Raw genomic sequence first — 23104 nt, 5'->3', positions numbered from 1 at the left:
GGCATAAATCAGTCAGTGTTGATGCATTTAAATCAATGGGGATTTGCTTTGATGTCAAGTTATGGGTGCGTATCTCAAGTTAGGACTGGGACTAGGAGATAATATGCTATACATTGTCTAAATGCACATGGTGCTTTGTGACATACTGTGTGACTTTGAGTGGTGAATCGTTTAAATGGCGTGCAAGTTTAATATTGTTTAATTATTGCTGCCATTTGTTTGGTTTGTATATCCAGAACACTGTGTATGATGGAGAGTATCATGCCAGACATCCCAACATCATCACATTCTGGGAGGCTTTTGAGGAACTGACAGACGACCAAAAGAAATCTTTCCTCCGTAAGTATGGCACTAAATTGCTCTCGGTTGAGTAAAACTGGAGAAACCATACAGTCTTTCATAATGCTGGTTCAGGGTTTTGTCTGCATATTTGAACTTCCTGTTCTACAAGAGCTTTTACACATCATTTTTGTCTGAACACATTTGACTACCGTAATTTCCGGACTATAAGCCGCTACTTTATTCCCACACTTTGAACCTCGCGGTTTATACAATGACGCGGCTAATTTATGGATTTTTCCCGCTTTCACAAGATTCATGCCGCCAAAAAACTGAGCACCGTCACATAATGTGACGTAAATCGAGCGCGCTCAAACTTCCCATCATTCTGATTACGGTAGTAATTTTGTCACCCTCATCATGGCAAAGACACGGAGAAATGCATATGAGGCAGCTTTCAAGTTGAAGGCGATCGATCTGGCTGTTGGAAAAGGAAATAGAGCTGCTGCACGGGAGCTTGGCCTTAATGAGTCGATGATAAGACGTTGGAAACAGCAGCGTGAGGAACTGACTCAGTGCAAAAAGACAACAAAAGCTTTCAGAGGGAAGAAAAGCAGATGGCCCAAAGTATTTGCAGCCACTCGACATCAGTGTAAATCGTGCATTTAAGGTGGCGCTCCTTGTTCAGTGGGAGGCTTGGATGACAAGTGGGGAGAAATCCTTCACTAAAACGGGCCGCAGGCGAAGAGCATCTTATGGTCAAGTCTGCCAGTGGGTCCTGACAGCGTGGAGCATTGTCAAAAAATCCACTATCATCAACGGGTTTCGAAAGGCTGGACTGCTGCGTGTTGAAGGGGCAGCATGAGCTCAGCGGGGTATTTGCCTCCGGATGAAAGTGATGAGAGCGACAATGAAAACGATCCAACATCGGATGAAGCAATTCTGAGGCTATTCAACTTCGACACCGAAGGAGATGACTTCAGTGGTTTCAGTGCACAGGAGGAGGAAGATATTGACCAATGACTTTCTTGGTAGGCTACTGTTTTAATTTTTGTTACGAGCCGTGTTTCGTTAAAGCCTATTTATTTTTGTTACAAGCCGTGTTTCGTTTAAAGGCTGTGTAAAGTTCATTTGTTTCAATGTACCGGTAGGCACCTGTGGCTTATAGACATGTGCGGCTTATTTATGTACAAAATACATATTTTTTAAATAATTCAGTGGGTGCGGTTTATATTCAGGTGCGCTTAATAGTCCAGCAATTACGGTAATTAGCAGACACTTACCCAGAGTAACTTACTGGAGCAATTAGAGTTAAGTGCCTTGCTCAAAAGCACAACAACATATTTTCACCTTCTTTGCTCAAGGTTTTTAACCAGGGACCTTTTGGTTGCTGGCCCAATGCTCTTAATCACTAGGCTACCTACCACACAACGACATCCACTATATTTCTTCCCATTCTGTCTACCTTTCACTCTCTCTCCACTCCTTCTCAGTGTTCCTGACAGGCTGTGATCGCGCTCCCATCTTGGGCATGGACAAGATTCAGATGAAGGTGGCAGTCCTGCAGAACTCTACTGAACTACATTTCCCAGAATCCCTTACCTGCCACTTCCTACTGCTGCTGCCCATCTACCCCTCCAAGGAGATGCTGCTGGCCAGGCTCAAAGAGGCAGTGGCCCACAACAGAGGCTTCTGGAAGGAGTAATGGACACTATATAAAGGCTACTGCTGTGTTCATAATTTCATTCAATGTGTTTCTTACATGTCAATATATCACTTCAGTTTAGCATAGGATTTTGGTTATAGCCTCCTTCTAGGTTCAGATTTGCCAGTTTTTTTCAAACTTTTACATTTAGCCTTTTCCCTTGGCTTTTTCTATTGAAAATGTGAAAATTGCAAATCTAGGATATGTAGGCCTACCCTATTATAGAAAACACATTCCTTGACTGAATGTCTACTAATTCTGGGTGTGATTTTTAAAAATAACATTCTTATTGAGTAATATACATTCAGTCATATACATTCAAGAGCCTATTTATTTATGCATGTTTTCTTTATTGATATAGTGTGGCATTTGATGTAATCCTACATGTGAACATCCTTTTTTTCTGGACACGTCTGCATCATCTTTTGACATATATGTCTGTATCTTGTGTTTTATTGACGGAATAATTCTGTCTGTATCTAATAAATAGAGATGATTAGTTCACCTCAGTTTTCTTTTATCAATGGGAACTGCTGTCAGCACTTCGATGCAGAGCAGTGGTGTGGTTTCTCCTACAACATACATAACATTCTGAGAACCATATGTTTCTTAGAGCTTGGTGAGAGGGTGGTTGTCCTATGGTTATTTTACATACAACTTTCCCATAACGTTTCCTCAGGGTTCTATTTAAATGAATGTTCTCAAATTGTTCAGAGAATGTTAAGAAACAACGTTCTTCCATGGGAATTTCAGGACTTCAGCATAACGTTTCTTACAGGTTTTATTTAAAGTCATGTTCTCAGAACATTCTGAGAATTAAAAAAAAAATTCTGTGGGAATTTCAGTACTTCAGCATAACGTTTTCTACAGTTTTCCTCGTGTTCTATTCAGTCATGTTCTCAGAGGTTTAGAGAACATTAAGAAACAATGTTTTTCTGTGGGAATTCCAGGACTTCACATAATGTTTTATGCAGGTTTCTTCATGGTTCTATTTAAAGTAATGTTCTCAGAACATTAAGAAAACTTTCCATAAAAACAAGAACCCATAGTAACATTCAAAGAACGTGTTGGGGTGTGTCTGCTGCACCCACTAATTGGCTACACCTGATCTTAATTAGTGCTTGTTTCCTTTGAAATGGGGTCTGTTTGAATAGACTTAAAATGAACAGCTTTCTATGAGTTAAAAAAACATGGCATGCTTGCTCCATCCTAGTGGTGCAGTTGACTAATTCCATGGCTAGAAAACAGAGAGATCATGGGTTTGAATCTTACTGACACCATGCAACATAAAAACATTTATGGTTTGCATGATTAATGCCGAAGCAAGTGAATTGTGCTTGGAGTTCAAAACAGTTAACCTAAACTAGCAGTGTCATTAAAAGTCCACTTCCATTCTCAAAACATTCTGTTTTCACTGTCAGGAAACGTATGGCTTTGTCCCCAGAACCAATGGGAAACCAAAAAAGTACTTTCGAACAACTTCCAAGGAACCAAATGTGGTTGTTTGTTTGTTTAAAATACTTTACCTCTACCCTGTCCCACTGCAAATGTGCCAACCTGATATTTTAGTTTACTCAGGCCATGCCCATTGTGGCATACGTTTCTGTTTGGAGGAAAATGCCAACTTAGGTTTCGTTTTCGTTTCTTGCTGTGTTTCTTTTACAGATATGTCATATGGTCTCGTTCATCGCTTTCAGAACGCACTGACTCCTAGGGCGCAGACTGACCGTCCTGTGTTCCATCAAGATGAGCTGATTATGGATACGTTTAGACGGTGATAATAATAACACATTTACAATGTTTTCGTGGGGAGAGAACACCCGTGATGGCTTCGGTTTAGTGAAATCGAATGATTTGGTAAAGGCGAACACGGACGGTTGCGTAAATTTCATACACCTGAAATCTCCAGTTACGCATCTTTCTGCAGGTAATAAAGTGGTCGCGTTCATCAGAAATAATGGGAAACAAGTGTCCCTCGCTCAGATGCAAGATGACAAAGATGGGAGAAGGATCACAGGAAAACTGAGTAAGCACCTTTCTATGTGTTTTTCCCCACCACAAGAGCCCACTTCTTTACTGAAATGCTTAAACAAAATGTTTAAATCGGCAATCAGCAGGTGAAACAATAACAAAGCGTCCTCTCCACCTGTTTCTGTATAAAGCTGAGGCATGGGGCTTGAGGAATGTAACCACTCTGAAATTCATAGATAGCGCTATTGATGCAAGGACGAACCATCCATGATATCAACATTATAGTTTTAACAATGTTTTGAGACTATACAGTGTTTGTTTACATGTACATTGTTTACGGACATTGGAGTAAAACAAGCTTATATTTTGAGTTCTGATGGGGTATGACAGTTGAACTAAGCTCGAGGCATTTCTAAGTTATATTCTTCAAGAATCAATGGGTACATGTTATTAACAATTGGATGAAGTAACTGCTAATTGCCCCTTTAAGCTATTTAATACATTTAATTTATATTTCATGTGTGTAGAGGGTGTGGAGTGCAGGGAGAAGATTCTGGCTCTGAGTTGCTGTGATGCACATATTATTTTACTGTCTGAAGAGGGCAGAGTTTTCTGCCTCACCCAATCATCCAATGTTCCCAGGTGGGTGCTTGACAGAAATGACACATCTCTCGGCTTAGGCCGACTCACATTTTAGTGGCTTCTGTCAATTGTAGTAATTGACCATGTTGTAATGATTACTTTTGGTTGTCTGTGTTTTCTCAGACCAGTGGGTAACTTGAATCACGTAATTCAGGTTGCATGTGGAGACCAGCATTCCATTGCACTAACCCAAGGTAAACAATCACATTCTAAATCACTCAGTTTGAGAAGGGATATGATAGGAGGCTGTCTGTGCTCTTTGAATGTCCTTTATACAAAATAGTCTCTGTTCCAGGTACGTAGATATCAACATGAGAATACTGGAAGAGATGGAGACCTGCACACTGTCAATTTTTTTTAAATATAAAATAAACAGAGGCTTTAATGCTAAAATAGAGATGTTTTATTGGGACATCATCTTGCCCAAAAGCCCATGAGTTTGAGAAGGTTCACAATAGACATTAGAAATAAAACGACATTTATCACATACTCTAACAATGCAGCATGTGTCCTGTGAGATTTCCTATGTATAAATATTATTTTACCTCCATTAGATGGTAAAGTGTTCACGTGGGGCCAGAACTCCAGCGGACAGCTGGGTTTGGGGGAGAGAGAGCCCAGCACCTTGTCTCCCCAGCCTGTCAAGTCTCTGTCAGGGATCCCCCTGGCTCAGATCACCGCTGGGGGAGACCACAGCTTCGCCCTGTCCCTCTCTGGAGCCGTGTTCGGCTGGGGCAAGAACAGCGCCGGGCAGCTGGGACTGGGGGACACAATAGGTACTGTATACACAAATATTATTAAATAATATCTCTTTCATTAATAGTTGGTATGTTTTAAAGAAAAGTAATACGTTTGATATGTTTGAAGCAGACAGTATGAGTAGATAATTTAATGTCAAATAGTATACGTAGATTTTTTTTAATAGCTTTTTCTTTTTACAATGGTCAAAACAGAAAAAGACAAGCAAAGAAAAAAATTGGTGAAATCTATTTTCTACAGACAGACCTGCTCCAGCTCCTGTTGATTGCTTGAATCTAAAGAAGACCGTTGCTGTTTCCTGTGGAGGGGAGCATACTGCTGTTCTGACAAAGGTTCTGACGTTTTTTTACACAACAATATTTCCAACTGATACTATGTTTTTTTCTCCCAGTACCATTAAGGTCTAAAGAATGTTTGGACCAATGATGTCTTGCTGGTTAGCATCACATACAGTAGAAACATTCATATCAACAACAGGAGCAGAACACATCCTCATGATAACTGTGTGAATGGCTTTTGTTCTAGGGAGGTTTCGTGTTCACATTTGGCTCGGGTCGATATGGACAGCTTGGACACAACTCTCTCAGAAATGAACTACGACCTCGACTGGTCGCCGAATTCTGGGGGGCAAAGGTGACCCAGATAGCATGTGGAAGGTATGTAGTTACTAGATTGATATAAGTCATGTGAATCTCTGTTAAATCATATATAGTCACACAAAGATCAATGGATGTAGCTTGGAGTGTCACTGGGTATATTATTGGATATATGCATTCTTAGGGATCACAGTTGATTTGTGATTTTTCCTTTACCTACAATCCTGTTTGTCAAATTAGAAACCACACATTGGCGTTTGTGGGCTCCTTCAAAAATATCTACTCATTTGGGCATGGAGAGCAAGGGCAGCTGGGAAATGGAGTCAAGATGGATCAGTCTGTGCCTCTGCCAGTACACCTACCACAGGGTAGTTAAAACATTCCTTTCCTTTGCATAACGTAACCTAATTAAAATGCAATACAGTACTTAGGCTGAAATGTTGGTCTCTGTGAAATGATAAAATAACAGGTTTATAACATCCTAACTGTTTTGGGTAACTTTCAGACCACATTGATGACCAGCAAATTGAACAAACCTTTGCTGGAGGAAACCATTCTTTTGCCTTGTGCAGCACTACTCAAGTAATGTGTTTACAGTTCAAAGTTTACAGTTAGTTTGTTCTGTTTGTCCTTAGTACTTAACATTGTTTTAATACAGTGCATAAAATTGTTATAACAGGAATCAGGAAAAGGGTTGAATGACTCCAATCTCGGAAAAGTGACTCAAACATTAGATGATGACATCATTAACAGATGGATCTCGGACTGTGACTCAAAATCATGGAAGACGATACAGAAGTTAGTATAATACAAATAAACCTGATGCCTAGGCTCAATACAAATACGCAACTCATGATGGTTGATAATTGGACAAGGCAACACAAACATACATGAGTCAGTGACACAAAACAACTACTGAAAAGATGAAGGTCTCAGGAACTTACATACACTGAACTATAAGAATCTTCACTTTTATTTTCAGGGAAATCACAAAAACATTCTCTTCTGCATCATGTTTAAATGGGAGCTTCCTGGACAAACGGTAAAAATGAACTGCCTAGCCATGAATGTTTTATCACATTATTGAATACTTTGTTTTATTGATGCATATTTAATAGTATTTATTGATCTCATCAATCACTAGCCGTGACAAACATTATCAAACCTCACTGAAGCACTCTGGCCTGGACTTGTCATTCGCCCGACTGGCTTTTCAAAAGCTGGCTAAAAAGAATAAAGTGCTAGCTGAGGTATCATTTAATTTATTATCTTTATGATCAGATACTTATTTTCAATAGTTCTGTTTGTTGTTCTTGATATTCAATTTGACCAGTCATTGATACTGTAAGCCACGATAAGTAATTTAGTTGTAACCCACACAAGCACTCCTGTTACGGTTCTAGGTTGAAGATGTTGTCCAGCGCATTCTCCTTCCCTCCCTGAGTAAGGATCCCATTGGGGTGGAGGGTCTGAGGGTGTACCTCATTATTCCTGAGCTCCTGAGGGTTCTCCTAAAACAACAACGTGGCATGGATATTACTGAGGCCTTCACTGCTGCCATCCTCAGACTGAACCCAGACAAGCTCCAGGTCCTTGGTAAAGTCACCATCCATCAGTATACCTTTTTTTCCATTCTCTTCTCTCGTCTTGACTTCTCTCCTCCCCTTTTCTTCTCTCTTTTTAAGATATAGCAGGTTTTGTGTGCTGTGGTATTAACTAAACTTTTGTCTAATTCCAATAGAGGGCCTATGGTCGACACTTCCCGACACCCCCTTCAGAACTCTGGTGAAAACATTCCACTATGTGTCAGCAGAGTATCTCCGTATGGTGGCAGAGGAGGATTATGCTGCTGAAAAACAATTTGAAGGGACTGTAAAGGTTATGGAGAGGCTGTATGAGGTAAATAAATATCCATTGCCATAATTGTGTGCCTTCAAAAAGTATTCATACCTCTTGACTTATTCCACATTTTGTTGTGTTGTATTCAAAATGTATTTAAAAAAAATGTTGTCCCCTCAACCATCTACACACAATACCCCATAATGATAAAGTGAAAACATGTTTGCAAATGTATTGAAAATGAAATACAGAAATATTTAATTTACATAGGTATTCACACCTTGATCAATACTTTATAGAAGCACCTTTGACAGTGATTACAGCTGTGAGTCTTTCTGGGTAAGTCTTTAAGAGCTTTCCACACCTGAATTGGGCAAACATTTTTCCATTATTCATTTCAAAATTCTTCAAGCTCTGTCAAATTTGTTGTTCATTTGCTAGACAACCATTTTCAGGTCTTTCCATAGATTTTCAAGTAGATTTAAGTCAAAACTGTAACTCGGCTACTCAGGGACATTCACTGTCTTCTTGGTAAGAAATTCCAGTGTAGATTTGGCCTTGTGTTTTAGGTTGTTGCCCTGATGAAAGGTGAATTCATCTCCCAGTGTCTGGTGGAAAGCAGACTGAACCAGATTTTCTTCTAGGATTTTGCCTGTGCTTAGCTCCATTCCGTTTTTTTTTTATCCTGAAAAACTCCTCAGTCCTCAACGATTACAAGCATACCCATAACATAATGCAGCCACCACTATGCTTGAAAATATGGAGAGTGGTACGCAGTAATGTGTTGATTTGGATTTACCCCAAAAGTTTGTATTCAGGACAAAAAGTGAATTGCTTTGCCACATTTTTTAGCAGTATTACTTTAGTGCCTTGTTGCAAACAGGATGCATGTTTTGGAATATTCCTATTCTGTACAGGCTTCCTTCTTTTCACTCAGGTTAGTATTGTGGAGTAACTACAATGTTGTTGACCCATCCTCAGTTTTCTTCTATCACAGCCATTAATTTAACTGTAACTGTTTTAAAATCACCATTTGCCTCATGATGAATTCTCTGAGCAGTTTCCTTCCTCTCCGGCAACTGAGTTAGGAAGGACGCCTGTATCTTACTAGTGACTAGGTGCATTGATACACCCTCCAAAGTGTAATTAATAACTTCACCATGCTCAAAGAGATATTCATTGTCTGTTATGTTTTTGTTTTTTTACCCTTCTTTGCGAGGAATTGGAAAACCTCCCTGGTCTATGTGCTTGAATCTATGTTTGAAATGTACTGCTCGACTGAGGGACCTTACAGATTGGAACAGAAGCCCTGGCATAAGAAAGAAATGAGTTAATTGACAATGTCAATGAATATGTCAAAGAATCTATACTGAATTGAATTAATTAGTGTTGACTTGTATCTGTGGGGTACAGAGACGAGGTAGTCATTCAAAAATCATTACTACACACAGAGTCCAGGCAACTTATTATTTGACTTGCTCAGCAAATGTTTACTCCTGAACTTATTTAGGCCATAACAAAGGGGTTGAATAGTTATTGACTCAAGACATTTCGGCTTTAAATGTTTCATTAATTTGTAAAAATTCCCTAAAACACAAGTCTACTTTGACATTATGGGGTATTGTGTGTTGGCCAGTGACCAAAAAAATCTAAATTTGATCAATTTGAAATTCAGGCTGTAACACAACAAAATGTGGAAAAAGTCCAGGGCTGTGAATACTTTCTGAAGGCACTGTATTTGTATGTATGGAGAAAATGTGCAATGTTGTATGCTCCCTTAACCTCTGTTTTGTTCAGGTCAATTGCAACAGACGCATCAAAATTGCGGCAAGCAATTTCCACATCAACAGAGCCAATCGTATGCTTCAGAATGTGAGTAGCCTATCTCATAAAATGACTGCAGGTTGGTATGAAAATGGGTAATTATGTTCATGATGTCACTGAAATCTACAAAGAGTGGAAAATGATTTAGTCATTTCTAATCCTCTTTAGATGCTCAACACACTTGTATATTGTGACTACCTAAATCTTCCCGAGGTAAGCCATGAAAGTCAACACCAATCAATTGAATTCAGAATAGATTATTTGAAATATTCATTGACATTGTTGATTAACTAATTTCTTTCTTATGTCAGGGTTACTTTGATACATTTCACCGACAATCCTGCATCTTCAACACAGAGGCTAAATGTATGGTTTATCAATTGGAACTCAATTACAGCGTAAGTTGTTTCCAAATGTGGTGTTTATTAAAAAAAGGTACCACATTCATTTACTACACTGCTATCAGATTTGAAAAATGAAGGCTAAGTGTTGCCATATCTCAAATGTGTTCCTTTTTTAGTTTGTCCTAGGTGGACTGTTAGCCTTTTGGGTCCCTACAATACATGTGAGGAGAGAGAGAGCCCTGGAAGATGCTTTCCAGCACCTTCGACAAAGTGGGCACAACTTCACAATGCCTTTGAAGGTTGGTGTTAGCTAGGTTTTATAGTTTTTTTGTGTGTAAAATGTTCATTTTGACTTTGTAGCTATAAATAAGAACTGAACTGAGAAAAGAGTAATGATTAAAAAAGTAATACAAACACCAGGACTTTGTACTTATTTTAACATCTACCTCTGTATTAGGCAAAGTATTTTCATTTCCAAATCCTTATTTAGGAGTAAATAGCATATTTTTTTTGTCTCCAGGTGAAGTTTCAAGCAGAGGATGGTGTGGATGAAGGTGGTGTTTCACTGGAATTCTTCAGCCTCCTGGGGAGGGAACTTCTCACAATGGAACCAAAGACACTGGAGGTTTACGAGGACTCTGGACTTGCGTGGTTCACAACAGATGTATGATCCATATTCAATTACAAATTGTTCCCAGATTTAACTCAATATTTCCCCCACAATGTTTTTGTGTTATTTACCAACTTAGAAATATCAATTATTAGAAATGTATATAATCTGTTATACTTATATTATACTGTTAAATATTGAAAGTTCTGAATAGATTATGGCATTCTGTTTTTTTCAATCCATAGTGCGGCGGTATTACTGATGAATTCTACTTACTTGGGCTGCTCTGTGGGAAGGCACTCTATAATCAGTGTGTTCTGAACCTCTGCTTTCCTCTGGCTCTCTTCAAGAAGCTTCTGGGTCTGACTACAACATTGGATGACCTTAAAGAGCTGTCTCCAACTGAAGCAAGGTACAATTATTCTGCTGAAAAAACTATACAGGTTACTGCCAAAATAAAGAAAACACCAACATAAAGTGTCTTAAAGTTCCAATGCAAACATTTTTTTAAATCTCACTATCAAGTCATATCTGGGTAACAATTAAGCACCTTACTGTGATTGTATTCAATTAAAATGGTCAAAAAGAGCAAAAAAATAGCTTCTTAGCAGAGGACAATTTCTCAAGCAAGAATTTTGCAAGGACTGTCAGAGTGGTCTGAGTGAAAATGTGCTGTTATTGGCAGAGAGGTTTGGAACGCTCTTTCTTATTGGACTATTAACGAATTTACTTCATGGTGATGTCTGATCATCTGATGGAGATTTGGAAGGCCAAAACTCAGTCTCCACAAAACTTGCACTAAACGTGAATTATGATAATGTGGATATATATATATATGTATATGTCTTCAACTGCTGGCTGTTGATTTAAAGAATCCATACTACTGTATCTAAAAACATTTCAGGATAATGTGTTTCAATACTCCAGCAAAGTTAAGGTTTTGTCTCCTTCAAGTTGGTGGTTCCTCAGTTGCCACTAGTTTGGGTGTTACAAAGCACTTCATTTTAAGTGTAGTTGTTGTTTTAGAGATACTATTATATATCTGCTCAAATCACATTTATCGTTTGTTTGTTTAAAATCAGTGGCTTGCAGAATGTGTTGGATGAAGATGATGAGTTAGTTGAAGCAATGGATTTGGTTTTCATGGTAAGAGAGAATTGATACCTTTAGCCATTTTTGGTAGCCTACACAGGTAACCCCAGCTGATGCTGTAATAATCTTTATTGTCTTTCTAAGTACAAAGGGCAAGAACTGATACCAAATGGAGAGGAGGTCCCAGTTACCATGGTCAACAGGTATATTTGATGACAATAATCTTATCAACATATGAATCTTATGATTCTCTTGAACTAACAAAATGATTCCACAGGAAGTTTTCTGAACTGATAAATAAACATTGGTCTGCCATATATCATTCACAGGAAAAAATATGTTGACTTGTATGTTGACATGAAGCTCAACAAGTCGGTGCAGATTCAGTTTGCAGTCTTTGAGAGAGGCTTCCACAAAGGCTTCCCTATACAGGCATGGAGGATGTTTCTACCTGAGGAGCTGATGACACTTCTACAAGGAGATGACAACTACGAGTGGGACAAGTTGAGAGAGGTAAAGTTCAACCTGCTTGGATATGTCATAAAAGTACATAAGCAATAGAATATGGAAGTTCATACATGTTTGGTAGCCTATCCTGTTTGGTCCCATCCTGTTTGGGCTATACAGTCTATGGCTATAATACAGTGGTATGGTCTATTGTACATGCAGTTGTTTCGTTATGTTTTTCTCTGCACTAACAGAATGCCAAGTATCAAGGATATAGGCCCACAGATGACATCATCCAGAACTTCTGGAGGGTTTTCACAGAGTTCTCAGAGGAGGAAAAGAAGAAGTTCTTAAGTGAGTTAACAGACAGTTAATTAAACTTAAATATGTAAATAATTGTATAGTTCCAGAAATGCTTGGTCAGTGGATAATTATTATCCTCTAATTTCTAACTTCTAGCTTTTCTGACTGGAACGGACAGACTGCCCAGAGGACAAAGTCTCTCCAAACTGCAGATGCAAATCACGTCTTTGGGCAGCACTGACGCTGATGAATATTATCCGAAAGCACAAACGTGCTCTGTGACATTATGCCTCCCTAACTACAGCAGTATCGACACACTACAGGAGAAGCTTCTCCATGCTATCACCCACTGTGATGTGTTTGGAGATTTTTGAAATTGTTAAACTGGGAAGCATGTAGCATTTTTTAAATATTTGTTTATCCTCACCAGTCATTATTATTATTATTATTATATTCATGTTTTAAGTCAATAAAACACATTCAGAGCTAACAACTGAACATCTTCAAACATATTAAGTCGTCTTAAATATAGTTTTCCTATTTAAATTACTTCAGTATTGCACAATATGGACCAATATAAATATGTATTTCTTGACATGTTCTACTCATGTTTCCTTCATGCACTGGGATAACTGGATACTTAAAGACCTCTGCTGTTTGAATATCTAAACGACGTGCTGTCTTTGTTAATAAAAATGTTAAACTGCGAATGAGTGCCATAGTAAAAAGAGCCACTGTTAATAAAGATTTGTTGTGGAAGTTCTAGTGCAATACTGTTTTTTAGGAAGTTATGCAAGTACATCGCATGATTCGGCTAGATTTTGCTGACACCAGTCATGCCCGCCACTAGATTCAATACCCACAAAGTCATAAACCCCGCCCTTTTCTGAAATGTCTCTTCATAAAATGTGATGTAACACCTTACCCTAACAGCACTGATAAACGTATGCCTAACGGAGTCTTAAATGAAGACCAAACTGCATTTTTTTGGCCAATTGTATGGCTGTGGAATCTGACTTTGTGGGTATAGAAGTATAAACCCAAAGTCACATGTTGAGTGACGAAGAGCATCAACCTACATCACAACTTCCTTGTTATTGTCGAAACGCCCAGCTAGTGGAATTCAGGAATGCATCTCTACAGGTAAAACACATGCTATTTGTTGCTTTAAATCACGTAGCTACGTTTTGTGCAATTGATTACATTTCTATATTTGAACGTTGAAGAGTCTGTGAAATGCAGATAGATTCACTAGATTGGCTAAATATGGCAAGCTTGCTAGTATTCTGCGAAATGGACGCATTTGTAAATCTCGTTAAGCCCTACCCGTTAGCTGTCGTTTTTATCCGTATAGCTAGTTACCGACCGCTAGCGAATACGATGGAGTTGACACGATTGACTAGCTACTGTAACTATTTTACATAGTTATAGGCTATAGCTAACTATATACAGTAGCTATAGGGCCATATGGTGGTCACGTCCAGACGATATTGGATGTACGCATAGAGCAATAGTTGGAATCTTACGTCAGCCAAAGTACATCCATCTGCTAGCGCAAGCTCGGAATCATTCCTTGCATATTCATTCATTGTCAATGTAACCCTCTTTCTGTCGTAACCATCACAACAACTATCATCATCCATAAGGCCTCTATCTAGCAATAAGCCACATAGGTAACTATGACACATGCAGAATGAATGATGTGTATTGTCTGAGCATGACAGATTGTAGTTGCATTTGTAAACTGAAAGTGCCACTTGACTTCTAAGGAAAGGAGGGGCCCATGTCTCCATGTTTACTCCCAAGAGGGCACCGAACCTTTAGAGCAGTCTCTCTCTGCCTTCACCTTGGCTAACTCTGTCCATAGCACGCACGTTGGGAGTGGATTGCGTTAAGGCAGGACAGTTTGGGGCTGCTTAAACAGGGATTACAGAGGCACTGGGTTTATTTAAACAAGCTGGTGGTGCTTCCACCTTATCTTTTCACCGCTCACGTCACACACTCACACCCAGGGCCAGGCTCCACCCCCAGCAGAGTGTTTACCCAGCCTCGCTTCATTTTTAAAACATGATCCAACATATCAGATGATGAGTGCACTGTAAGGGCCAATGATGTGATCTTACTACCATCTGACACCCTACTTCTTCTCCTCCTCTCCCCTGTTTCTCCCTTCCAGACTTGTGATTTACACCAAGGGGAGAAGGCAGGGCCGCCTTCTAGCCTGAAGCTCTCCTCCTTCTTCCCCTCCTGTCTTTCACTCTCTCCTTCCCCTCCTTCCCACTCTAAGCCATGATGCTGTGTTGGGGCAGTACTGTGGAGGGCCAGCTGGGTATCGGCGGAGCGGGGGACCCAGTGTACGAACCCCGAAGCTGCCAGGCGTTCAATGGGCGTGGCCTGAAGGAGGTGGCGTGCGGCGGGCGCCATTCGCTATTCCTGTTGCGTGATGGGAGAGTGTACACGTGCGGCTCCAACCGCTGTGGGCAGCTGGGCCACGACAAGCCGGGGGACTCGCCAGGTAAGCTGCCAGTACCAGCCAATTAGCAATCTGCAGATGTTAGCTAACAAGCTAACACTGTTTGATGTTTATTTGTTTTTAAAACCTGTTTTTGTTGATATTGTGGGTGGATTAAAAAAATATGCTATACTGAATGCCCAATCTAGTGGAATATTCCATCTTATTGTACTTGGCTGCAACTCTAATGTGTAAGCGCAGGGAAATCTGCCAATGAGCAGATTTGTTCTCTACTATAATGAAACGTTATACCTGTGTCACAACGTTTGTTTAGACCCCACCTCCTTAATACTACAGTAGCATTTAATCACTTTTGCAATGCAGACTATATGAATTCATGGTGGATTAGGTTATATTTACTAAACAGAGGGATAATGCCTGGGAGGAAGGAGGTATGACAATCTTAAAGCTCATGTTATTTATGACATTTAGTGTACGTCCCAATTGGCACCCTATTTCCTATAAAGTGCACTACTCCTACAGTGTAAAAGTAGTGCACTATAAAGGAAATAGGGAGCCATTTGGGATGAATCCTTACTGGTAGCTCACTGGCTCCTAGGCTAAGCCAGGAGAGTTGATAGGTTGGAGAAGCACTATTTCTAGGACTCAGGAGTGTGTTGTCACTCACATGGCTGTTTAATGAGACCATACACTTGACGACTGCTTCTGGAGACTACTACAAAACGTTGATTATTGTTGGAAGCACTCCCTTTGCCACCAGTCATTCTCAGAGCACCTTCTCATTTAATAGGCCTATTTATTAACCAGTTGGGCCGATAACACCAGCTTTACCATACGCAAAGGCAAGGATAGTTTTTTTTTCTCTGTACTGAAAGTGATCAGTCTTAACTTAACTGGTGACATTTTATACTTTTTGGGGAATTATATTAACAGTGGACTGACTAATGGACAAAATACTGAAACATTGTTTTTGAGTGAATTATATTAACAGTGGACTGACTAACGGACAAAATACTGAAATATTGTTTTTGAGTGAATTATCCCTTTAAAGCGTCTATCCTTAGTTGAAACAATAACAAAGCAGACACCCCACCTCTATTTTGGTAAAAATCTGAGGAATGGGCCTGGAGATATTTAAATGCTCTCAAAATTATAGGCAGAGCAATGTATGAAAGGACTGACCACCCAACATATTCAACTTATAGTTTTAAGCATGTTTAGAGTCTATACAGTGTTTGTTTACTATTACAATGTTTGCAAACATTGGAATAAAACAAGCTAATATTTTGGGATCTGATGAGGGTTGACAGTTGCAGAAAGCTCATGACTAATTTATAAGTTATATTTTTCAAGAATCAATGGGTAGGTCTATGTATAATTTGCAGTCCAAAATTTAAGCCCAAAAATGGATGCAGCAACTGAAGATTCCCAGTTAAGGTTTCAATGTTAAACGGAGCCAATCTGTTATTTTGTAAATAATCCATTATCGAAACAAGGAAAAAAAATCCTTATTTTACCAGGTAAATTGACTGAGAACACATTCTCATTTACAGCAACGACTTGGGGAACAGTTACCGGGAGATGAATGAGCCAATTGGAAGCAGGGGATGATTAGGTGGCCATGAAGGTATGAGGGCCAGATTGGGAATTTAGCCAGGACACCAGGGTTAACACCCTTACTCTTACGATAAATGCCATGGGATCTTTAGTGACCACAGAGAGTCAGGACACCCCTTTAACATTCCACCCGAAAGACGGCACCCGTCTAGCGAAAGAGGGGAGATATAACATCAACATAAGCAATAGCCTGAAAATGATTCTACACAGTGCAATATCCCCAATCACTGCCCTGGGACATTAGGATATTTTGGGGGGGACCAGAGGAAAGAGTGCCTCTTACTGGCCCTCCAACACCACTTCCAGCAGCATCAGAGGCAAGCCAGCAGTGAGATGCAGGGTGGTGTGCTGCTGGCATATAAGACTGAGACTCAATGCCCTATAATAGTATATTTCTGATACACAGGTAGTTTGTATGACGCTGCAGTACAATACTGTATGCTGTGAAATATCTTTCTCCTTTCATCTTATGAGTGGTTTCTACTGTGCTGTGCGTGCCTGCATTCCTATGAAGCTGCTGCTCACAGCTATATCGCATGCAAACCACCACCACTACCACCCAACCACTCTCTAGGCTACATGGTCGGCCACACAGATTTGTGTACAGGAACTGAGGCACGGCAGGAGGAGACTTGTTGGGATGCATTATTTAGTCATCACACACGTGTTCTTGACTTCCAATTCTCAGGCGATATTTAACTATAATTATATCTGCTAAAGTGCTGAGGTAAAATGTATAATGTTAAGGTACATAATTTTTAAGATACAAATTAAATAATTGAATTTGAAAGCAAAGCAGTCTGATGAAACCTATAGGCCTAATGCTGAAACATATTGTTTTTTTAAATAATAAATAAGTACTTTTCTCCAAGAGTGATTGAACATATTAAGAAATGACTGACATTAACCCCTGTTTATTTTGCATTAATTTCTTCCTAACATGCCTTCATGATAAGTGAAAATGAAATGTGGAGCTAGATAGTTAGAAAGTACTGGGACATTCCAGAAGATGGTTGGTCAGATAGTGTATCCACACTAAATACTTGAAGTGGGTTTGGTCTCTATGGCTTCCAGACAAAGGCCTAGCATAACCTTCTAGAATGCTCAGAGTAGAAGATACATTGAGAAAAGACACTTCCTTTTCCCATCCACAGTATAGTCTAAGATGCACCAGTCCTAAAACTGGTACAGGTGTAAAATCTTAATTTGACCAGTTTCTCACAGCAGGAAAATAATCCTGCAGCAACCGGAAATGTGAATTATTGTGTGGGTTATAATTCATGTCTGTTTTTGTAGTGGTTGATACATTTTTGAGGGCAAATAAAGTCAGACATTTAAAAGTGTAAATTATAAACTTTAGAAGCCTTTTTAATCCTTGAATAGACTACACGTTTGTGTTTCCTGCTATGCAGGACATTTCCTGAAACAACCGGGTGATCAAATTAAGATTGTGCATTAGTAGATGTGGATCGTTCATTCTAGACACTAGTCTTTCTAGAGAGCCTGGCTAAAGTCTGTCATACCCTCCCCTCCCTCCCCACTCCTCCCTCCTCCTTACCCCCTAGAACTGGTGGTGGCCCTGGACACCCAGAAGATAGGGGTGGTATCGTGCGGCCAGGCCCACTCCATGGCGCTGAATGAGCAGGGCCAGGTGTTTGCCTGGGGGGCCGGTGGAGGGGGCCAGCTGGGACTGGGGACCGCTGAGGAGACCGTCCCAATCCCCAGGTGACCCAGCATGCTAGAACATACATTATTGAAGCTTTGCTGAGGAATAGCCTACTGGAAGAGGTACATGAAAACCAATGGAATTGTGAGAACTACATGTGATGGCTAAATGCTACGGGCATAGACTTTTTTTAAACCAGACCCGCAACATAGCGAGACTTCCAGGAAGGCTTACGAAACAGACCAGGTTGGGTTTGAGAAGTCAATGAGAGAAGTGAGAAATTCTTGGTTAATTTTCTTGAAATCTAAATGCACAACCTGAGATGCTAGCCAATGTCTTCAGTAGTTAAACATGTTATCACTCAAACCTCGTGAAAATGCCAAACTGACGTTTTGATTTTCATCAAAAACAACTTTGTCGGAGGAGTGCCTTTGATTTGACGACCTGCACATGCACAGTTCGGCGCTAGACGACCGTTCGACCCGATGACGGGTTTCTGCGCATGGGCTTAGCTAGCCAACGTCTCCATGACATCACCTACAGTGTCATCGGTGATTTCTATTTAAGAAGCAGTTTCTGCCCATCTTCATACTGTACTTTGCTGGGAGGGTTACAAAGGCTACAACACGTACGGTGTTCTAGATGTTGACTATACAGGGATTGTAAAGCTAACTGTACATTGCATGTAGTTGGTTAAAATCTGCCAAATACTGCATAGTTGTTCAGGCATTGGCCTCGCAACTCAATGCATCTCCTGTATTTCTCAGGCTGATCAAGAAGCTGTGCGAGCATCGCATCTCTCAAATAATGTGTGGCAACAAGCACTGCATCGCACTCTCTAAAGGTGAGAATGAAGCCAACAGCAACACCTCACACTACCACTGATACTGTAGCGCTACACACCAAAGTTACATGCTTAACAGCTCATGCTAGGCTAATGCTAGGTTAATGCCAGGCTAATGCTAGGCTAACCCCCTCTTTTCTCTCCCAGACGGTCAGCTGTTCACGTGGGGCCAGAACTTGAGCGGTCAGCTGGGTTTGGGGAAGGGAGAGCCCAGCACCTTGTCTCCCCAGCCCCTCAAGTCTCTGTCAGGGATCCCCCTGGCTCAGATCACCGCTGGGGGAGACCACAGCTTCGCCCTGTCCCTCTCCGGAGCTGTGTTCGGCTGGGGCAAGAACAGCGCCGGACAGCTGGGGTTAAATGACAAACAGGGTAGGCTAACTAACTTATACGTCGATGAGACATACGTAGAGAGAAGTAATGCACCCCAATAGACTGATGAAGCCTGTTGGACTACAGACCCATTGCTATATGGGTCCAAATGCCCAATCGTTTCTCCGATTATGTGATTAAATGAATGATGGCTTGTAAGCAGTTTATAAGCAGACCTTCATATAAAGCAATGTGATGTTCTGAAGGTAACACGGAATATGTGCGCGTGTGTTTTATTTCCTTTCTACAGACCGGTCTGTCCCTTGCCACATCAAGTTCCTCAGATCCCAAAAAGTGGTTTATATCAGCTGTGGAGACGAGCATACAGCTGCCCTCACCAAGGTGAGGAACACAACTGTCCTCCTGCGTATCTGTCTGTTATGTGTTTATAGTCTTGTGATGAAGCTCTCATATAGTCTTCAGATGATGGTGGGTTTTGAGAAAGCACAGTACTGAAAAAGGACCTGCTGTCTCGTAAAACCTTTAATCCATGAACGTGTTCATGCCTTTGAAGAATTCTCATGTTTGTTTTGGAGGGTGAGGAATATGCATGTGGAATTGTATCAAGCTATGACAGACTGTCCTTCAGCATTCCTTCTCACATCCTTTATTGTAATTGAAGCTTCGCTCTGTGTTTGATTGACAGGATGGGGGTTTGTTTACGTTTGGGGACGGCTCTCGTGGTCAACTGGGTCATGACTCCACCAACAACGAGCCTCTACCCAGACAGGTGCAGGAGCTGATGGGCAGCGAGGTTTCCCAGATTGCCTGTGGCAGGTACTGCACAACGTAGCCTGGTCAGCGTAGCATAACCTAGCAAAGCAAAGCATAGCCTAGCAAAGCATAGCTTAGTATAGCATAGCAGTATAATATAGTACAGTACAGGTTTACATCAGTTAAGTTATGGTATGACTACTTGCCTTCTCTGTCCTAGATTCCTCATACTCTCTTTCTATCCTCTCCGTCTGGGTTTCAGACACCACACCCTGGCGTTTGTGCCTTCCTCCGGTCTGGTGTATGCTTTCGGGTGTAACACCAATGGTCAGCTGGGCACCGGGACACGAGGTGACATCAAAAGCCCACTTCCTGTCAAAAGCAGCCTCACAGGAAGGCTCACAGGAAGTCCTCGTCATATGTCAGGTAACTGGATGACTCCAGTTGGGAAGAAGAGAATGCAGGGAAATGAGGCAAGGCAGAATCAGGGAGCTGTTGCTTGAGGAAAATGTCCGGCCTGTTGTAGGAGCAAGTCAGAATAGACGAGAACGCATAGGACGTTAAATGGAACAGGCACACGAGAGCAAGGACTTGTTCAGATACATCCACAGCTTATTCAGTGATTCATATAATGTACTGTATATAAAACTATGACTGTAGGGAGGAAGATCACTAGATCACTATAATACGCATATTAACCATGCGTATTAAAAGTCTATGAATGGGATAAATTCAATGTTCAAAGAATTAAATAGTATCAAAATATCCCCATGTGGTAAAATGTTTGACATTATTTCAGCACTGATTGATGGTCTTTGAGGCGGATTGCTTAGCTTGTATTGCTTTCCTGCCATCTAGTGGACTAAATCAAAATCTAGGGAGCTTCTCGGTGTAGGGCAGCGTTTCCCAAACTGGGGAACCCAGGGGGTGCACATTTAGTTCTTTGCCCTAGCACTACACAGCTGGTTCAAATAATCAACTCGTCATCAAGCTTTGGTTCTTTGAATCAGCTGTGTACTAGAGCAAAAACCAAAACATGCACCTTTTGGAGTTTGGAAAATGCTTGTGTAGGGCGAAGATGCCCCTAGACACTGATCTTGGATTAGCATTTTTCCCCCACTAATAGTTAAGATTAGAATTGGGGGGGGGGAGCTGATCCTCGATCTTTCTCAAGGGGAAACTTCACTCAGGAGCTATTTCCTATAAGCATAAACTGTTCCTGTAAGTCACCACAATGTTGTTGAGCTAGCCGATTTTTAAACCAACAGTCAGTAACTCTTCCCTCTCCTTTCCTCTTTCTAGGGCCTGATCATTATGCCATTACAAAAATCAACTGTGGAGGGGACCATAACTTCCTATTGTACTCAGATGAAAAGGTAAAGGACTTCACATAATCGTTTCTCAGCTTTTGGTCATTAACTGATGTATATGTACAGGCACCGTATTCATAAAGCATCTCAGAATTGGAGTGATCTAGGATCAGTTTAGCATTTTAGATCATAATGAATAAGATCACATGCACAGGGGGGCCCTGATCCTAGATCAGCTCTCTTACTCTGAGACGCTTTATGAGTACAGGCCCAGACATTGAATTGAAAGACATAGAATTTTCTCTTTCAGGGATGGGAAGAATATGCTTTAGACCAGGGTTCTCCACCCTGTTCCTGGAGAGCTACCCTCCTTTAGGTTGTTTATCCAATCCCAGTTGGAACTAACCTGGTTCAGCTTGTCAACCATTTCATTATTAGAATCAGGTGCACTAGATTAGGGTTTTAGTAAAAACCTACAGGACGGTAGCTCTTCAGGAACATAGTTAGAGAGCTCTGCTATAGACCTAGTAGTGAGGAAGGATGCTGATGTGTTTTGTGAGCCAGTTCTAGTTTTCTGCCACTAAGTGGAGCTGCTGCTCCAGTTATTTACCAGCTAGAATGTCTGGATGGTCTCTGCTCTGGACAGAGAGATCTAAGACCAAGGCTATGTCCCAATTATTTGTCCTACCTCCCAGAATGTGCACCTGAACTGGTTCGAAAGAAAAGACTGGTGTAACAAATATGGTGAAAACTCCCTCTAGCCGATGCCTCCACCAATCCAGTGCTTTTAGATTTGTGGGAAGTAGTGAATGAGATATTACTGTGATGCACCCCAAGTAGGCTACATCTGTCTACAACGGATATCCTCCTGTTGATTGCCAGGAATGTGACTTGATAACACCAACACACAGATAGATACTCTCTCTACAATGTACTTGGACCTCTCAGAGTATTTATTTTATCTGCAAGTGGGAAAGGGAATGAACCCAAAACACACGTCTCTGGATAGCCTTGTAATGTCTACAGTGGAAGCGCTATCGAGAATATCGTTGCTAAATGTAGCCGACTGACTAGCTGATGTGCTACGTTACCTTGACTCCCCCTGACCCCCTTCTCTCCTCTACAGAGTTCCACCCCTCCTGAAGACTTCCGCGTCACTAACATCAGTAGAAGCATCTCTTTGATAAATGATGCCAGTTTGAATACGTGGAGGATGAAACTCCTAGACAACACAGATTCCACTATCACCAAGTAAGTCAGTGATATGAGTTATTTGTGGATTCGATTTGTCTTGAAAATATTTTTTTGTGAACAATTGTTTATCGTTTCCTATGCGGAGAATGACATTTCTTTTAGCAGGACGATGATCCTGTGGTGACCCTTTTTGGCTTCAGCAGCTGGAAGCTCTATACCACTCTGATGACTGGTATCCGTTTGATCTTGTTTCAATTGATTGATATCATTTCCTGCATTTATGTCTTGGTCTCCCTCTGCTTTTAGTGACGTCATTCTCCTGCTGTCTTCCACCGCCTGTTGGAACGCCAGCTTCCTGGATGAGAGGTGAGCATTGATCGACAGCCTATCCAGTTCTTTCCCCTGTTTGCAAGGAGACCAGGAAAGGAAGCCATGAGTCTCTCTCTTATGTCTTGTGGGAAAAGGCAGAGCGTTCACAGAGGACAAAATCATGTCCTTAATGTCCT

The 23104-nt window shown here is 40.8% G+C and overlaps 3 protein-coding genes across 6 annotated transcripts in view; all 3 read left to right on the top strand.

The window, feature by feature from the left end:
- LOC139419317 (E3 ubiquitin-protein ligase HERC2-like) overlaps window positions 1-2071 on the top strand; it is a 32470-nt gene extending 30399 nt beyond the window's left edge. Inside the window, 2 exon segments of the mRNA XM_071169261.1 lie at window positions 237-339; window positions 1773-2071. Coding sequence (XP_071025362.1) covers window positions 237-339; window positions 1773-2071 — 402 coding nt within the window.
- Window positions 2072-3583: 1512 nt separating this feature from the next.
- On the top strand, window positions 3584-13377 carry LOC139419045 (probable E3 ubiquitin-protein ligase HERC3). The gene is made up of 24 exons (XM_071168907.1): window positions 3584-4010; window positions 4483-4597; window positions 4721-4791; window positions 5152-5373; window positions 5597-5688; window positions 5882-6012; window positions 6193-6320; window positions 6458-6534; window positions 6632-6750; window positions 6935-6994; window positions 7097-7202; window positions 7356-7548; window positions 7694-7851; window positions 9589-9663; window positions 9784-9828; window positions 9927-10013; window positions 10136-10258; window positions 10480-10623; window positions 10815-10981; window positions 11652-11715; window positions 11806-11864; window positions 11991-12174; window positions 12363-12462; window positions 12568-13377. Exons 1-24 carry the CDS (start codon window positions 3782-3784, stop codon window positions 12783-12785), a joined length of 2967 nt encoding a protein of 988 aa, XP_071025008.1. The 5' UTR covers window positions 3584-3781; the 3' UTR covers window positions 12786-13377.
- Window positions 13340-23104, top strand: part of LOC139419041 (HECT and RLD domain containing E3 ubiquitin protein ligase 3) — a 35776-nt gene continuing 26011 nt past the window's right edge. The window contains exons 1-12 of one of the 4 annotated variants that reach the window (XM_071168901.1): window positions 13493-13554; window positions 14588-14926; window positions 16438-16511; window positions 18067-18226; window positions 18935-19011; window positions 19159-19380; window positions 19631-19722; window positions 20027-20157; window positions 20357-20520; window positions 21397-21470; window positions 22531-22655; window positions 22905-22964. In XM_071168901.1, coding sequence (XP_071025002.1) covers window positions 18129-18226; window positions 18935-19011; window positions 19159-19380; window positions 19631-19722; window positions 20027-20157; window positions 20357-20520; window positions 21397-21470; window positions 22531-22655; window positions 22905-22964 — 1043 coding nt within the window. In that variant the 5' untranslated portion in view covers window positions 13493-13554; window positions 14588-14926; window positions 16438-16511; window positions 18067-18128. Of the gene's footprint in view, window positions 13555-14587; window positions 14927-16437; window positions 16512-18066; window positions 18290-18934; window positions 19012-19158; window positions 19381-19630; window positions 19723-20026; window positions 20158-20356; window positions 20521-21396; window positions 21471-22530; window positions 22656-22904; window positions 22965-23104 lie in introns of those variants that run through there. The other 3 variants (XM_071168900.1, XM_071168902.1, XM_071168903.1) reach the window with 3 other exon arrangements.

The sequence above is a fragment of the Oncorhynchus clarkii genome, chromosome 10 (genome assembly GCF_045791955.1).
Source record: "Oncorhynchus clarkii lewisi isolate Uvic-CL-2024 chromosome 10, UVic_Ocla_1.0, whole genome shotgun sequence".
NCBI classification, from domain to species: domain Eukaryota; kingdom Metazoa; phylum Chordata; class Actinopteri; order Salmoniformes; family Salmonidae; genus Oncorhynchus; species Oncorhynchus clarkii.
The sequence above is the reverse complement of the archived record's forward strand: the minus strand, read 5'-3'. Positions and strand labels throughout refer to the sequence as shown.

What these genes read in the sequence shown, in the direction of transcription:
- LOC139419045 (XM_071168907.1), top strand. Translation starts at nt 3,782, where the DNA reads ATGTTTTCGTGGGGAGAGAACACCCGTGATGGCTTCGGTTTAGTGAAA. An exon ending in AGAATAAAGTGCTAGCTGAG is followed by an intron (nt 7,203 to 7,355) that starts GTATCATTTAAT and finishes TTACGGTTCTAG; the next exon opens with GTTGAAGATGTTGTCCAGCG. An exon ending in GGAAAAGAAGAAGTTCTTAA is followed by an intron (nt 12,463 to 12,567) that starts GTGAGTTAACAG and finishes TCTAACTTCTAG; the next exon opens with CTTTTCTGACTGGAACGGAC.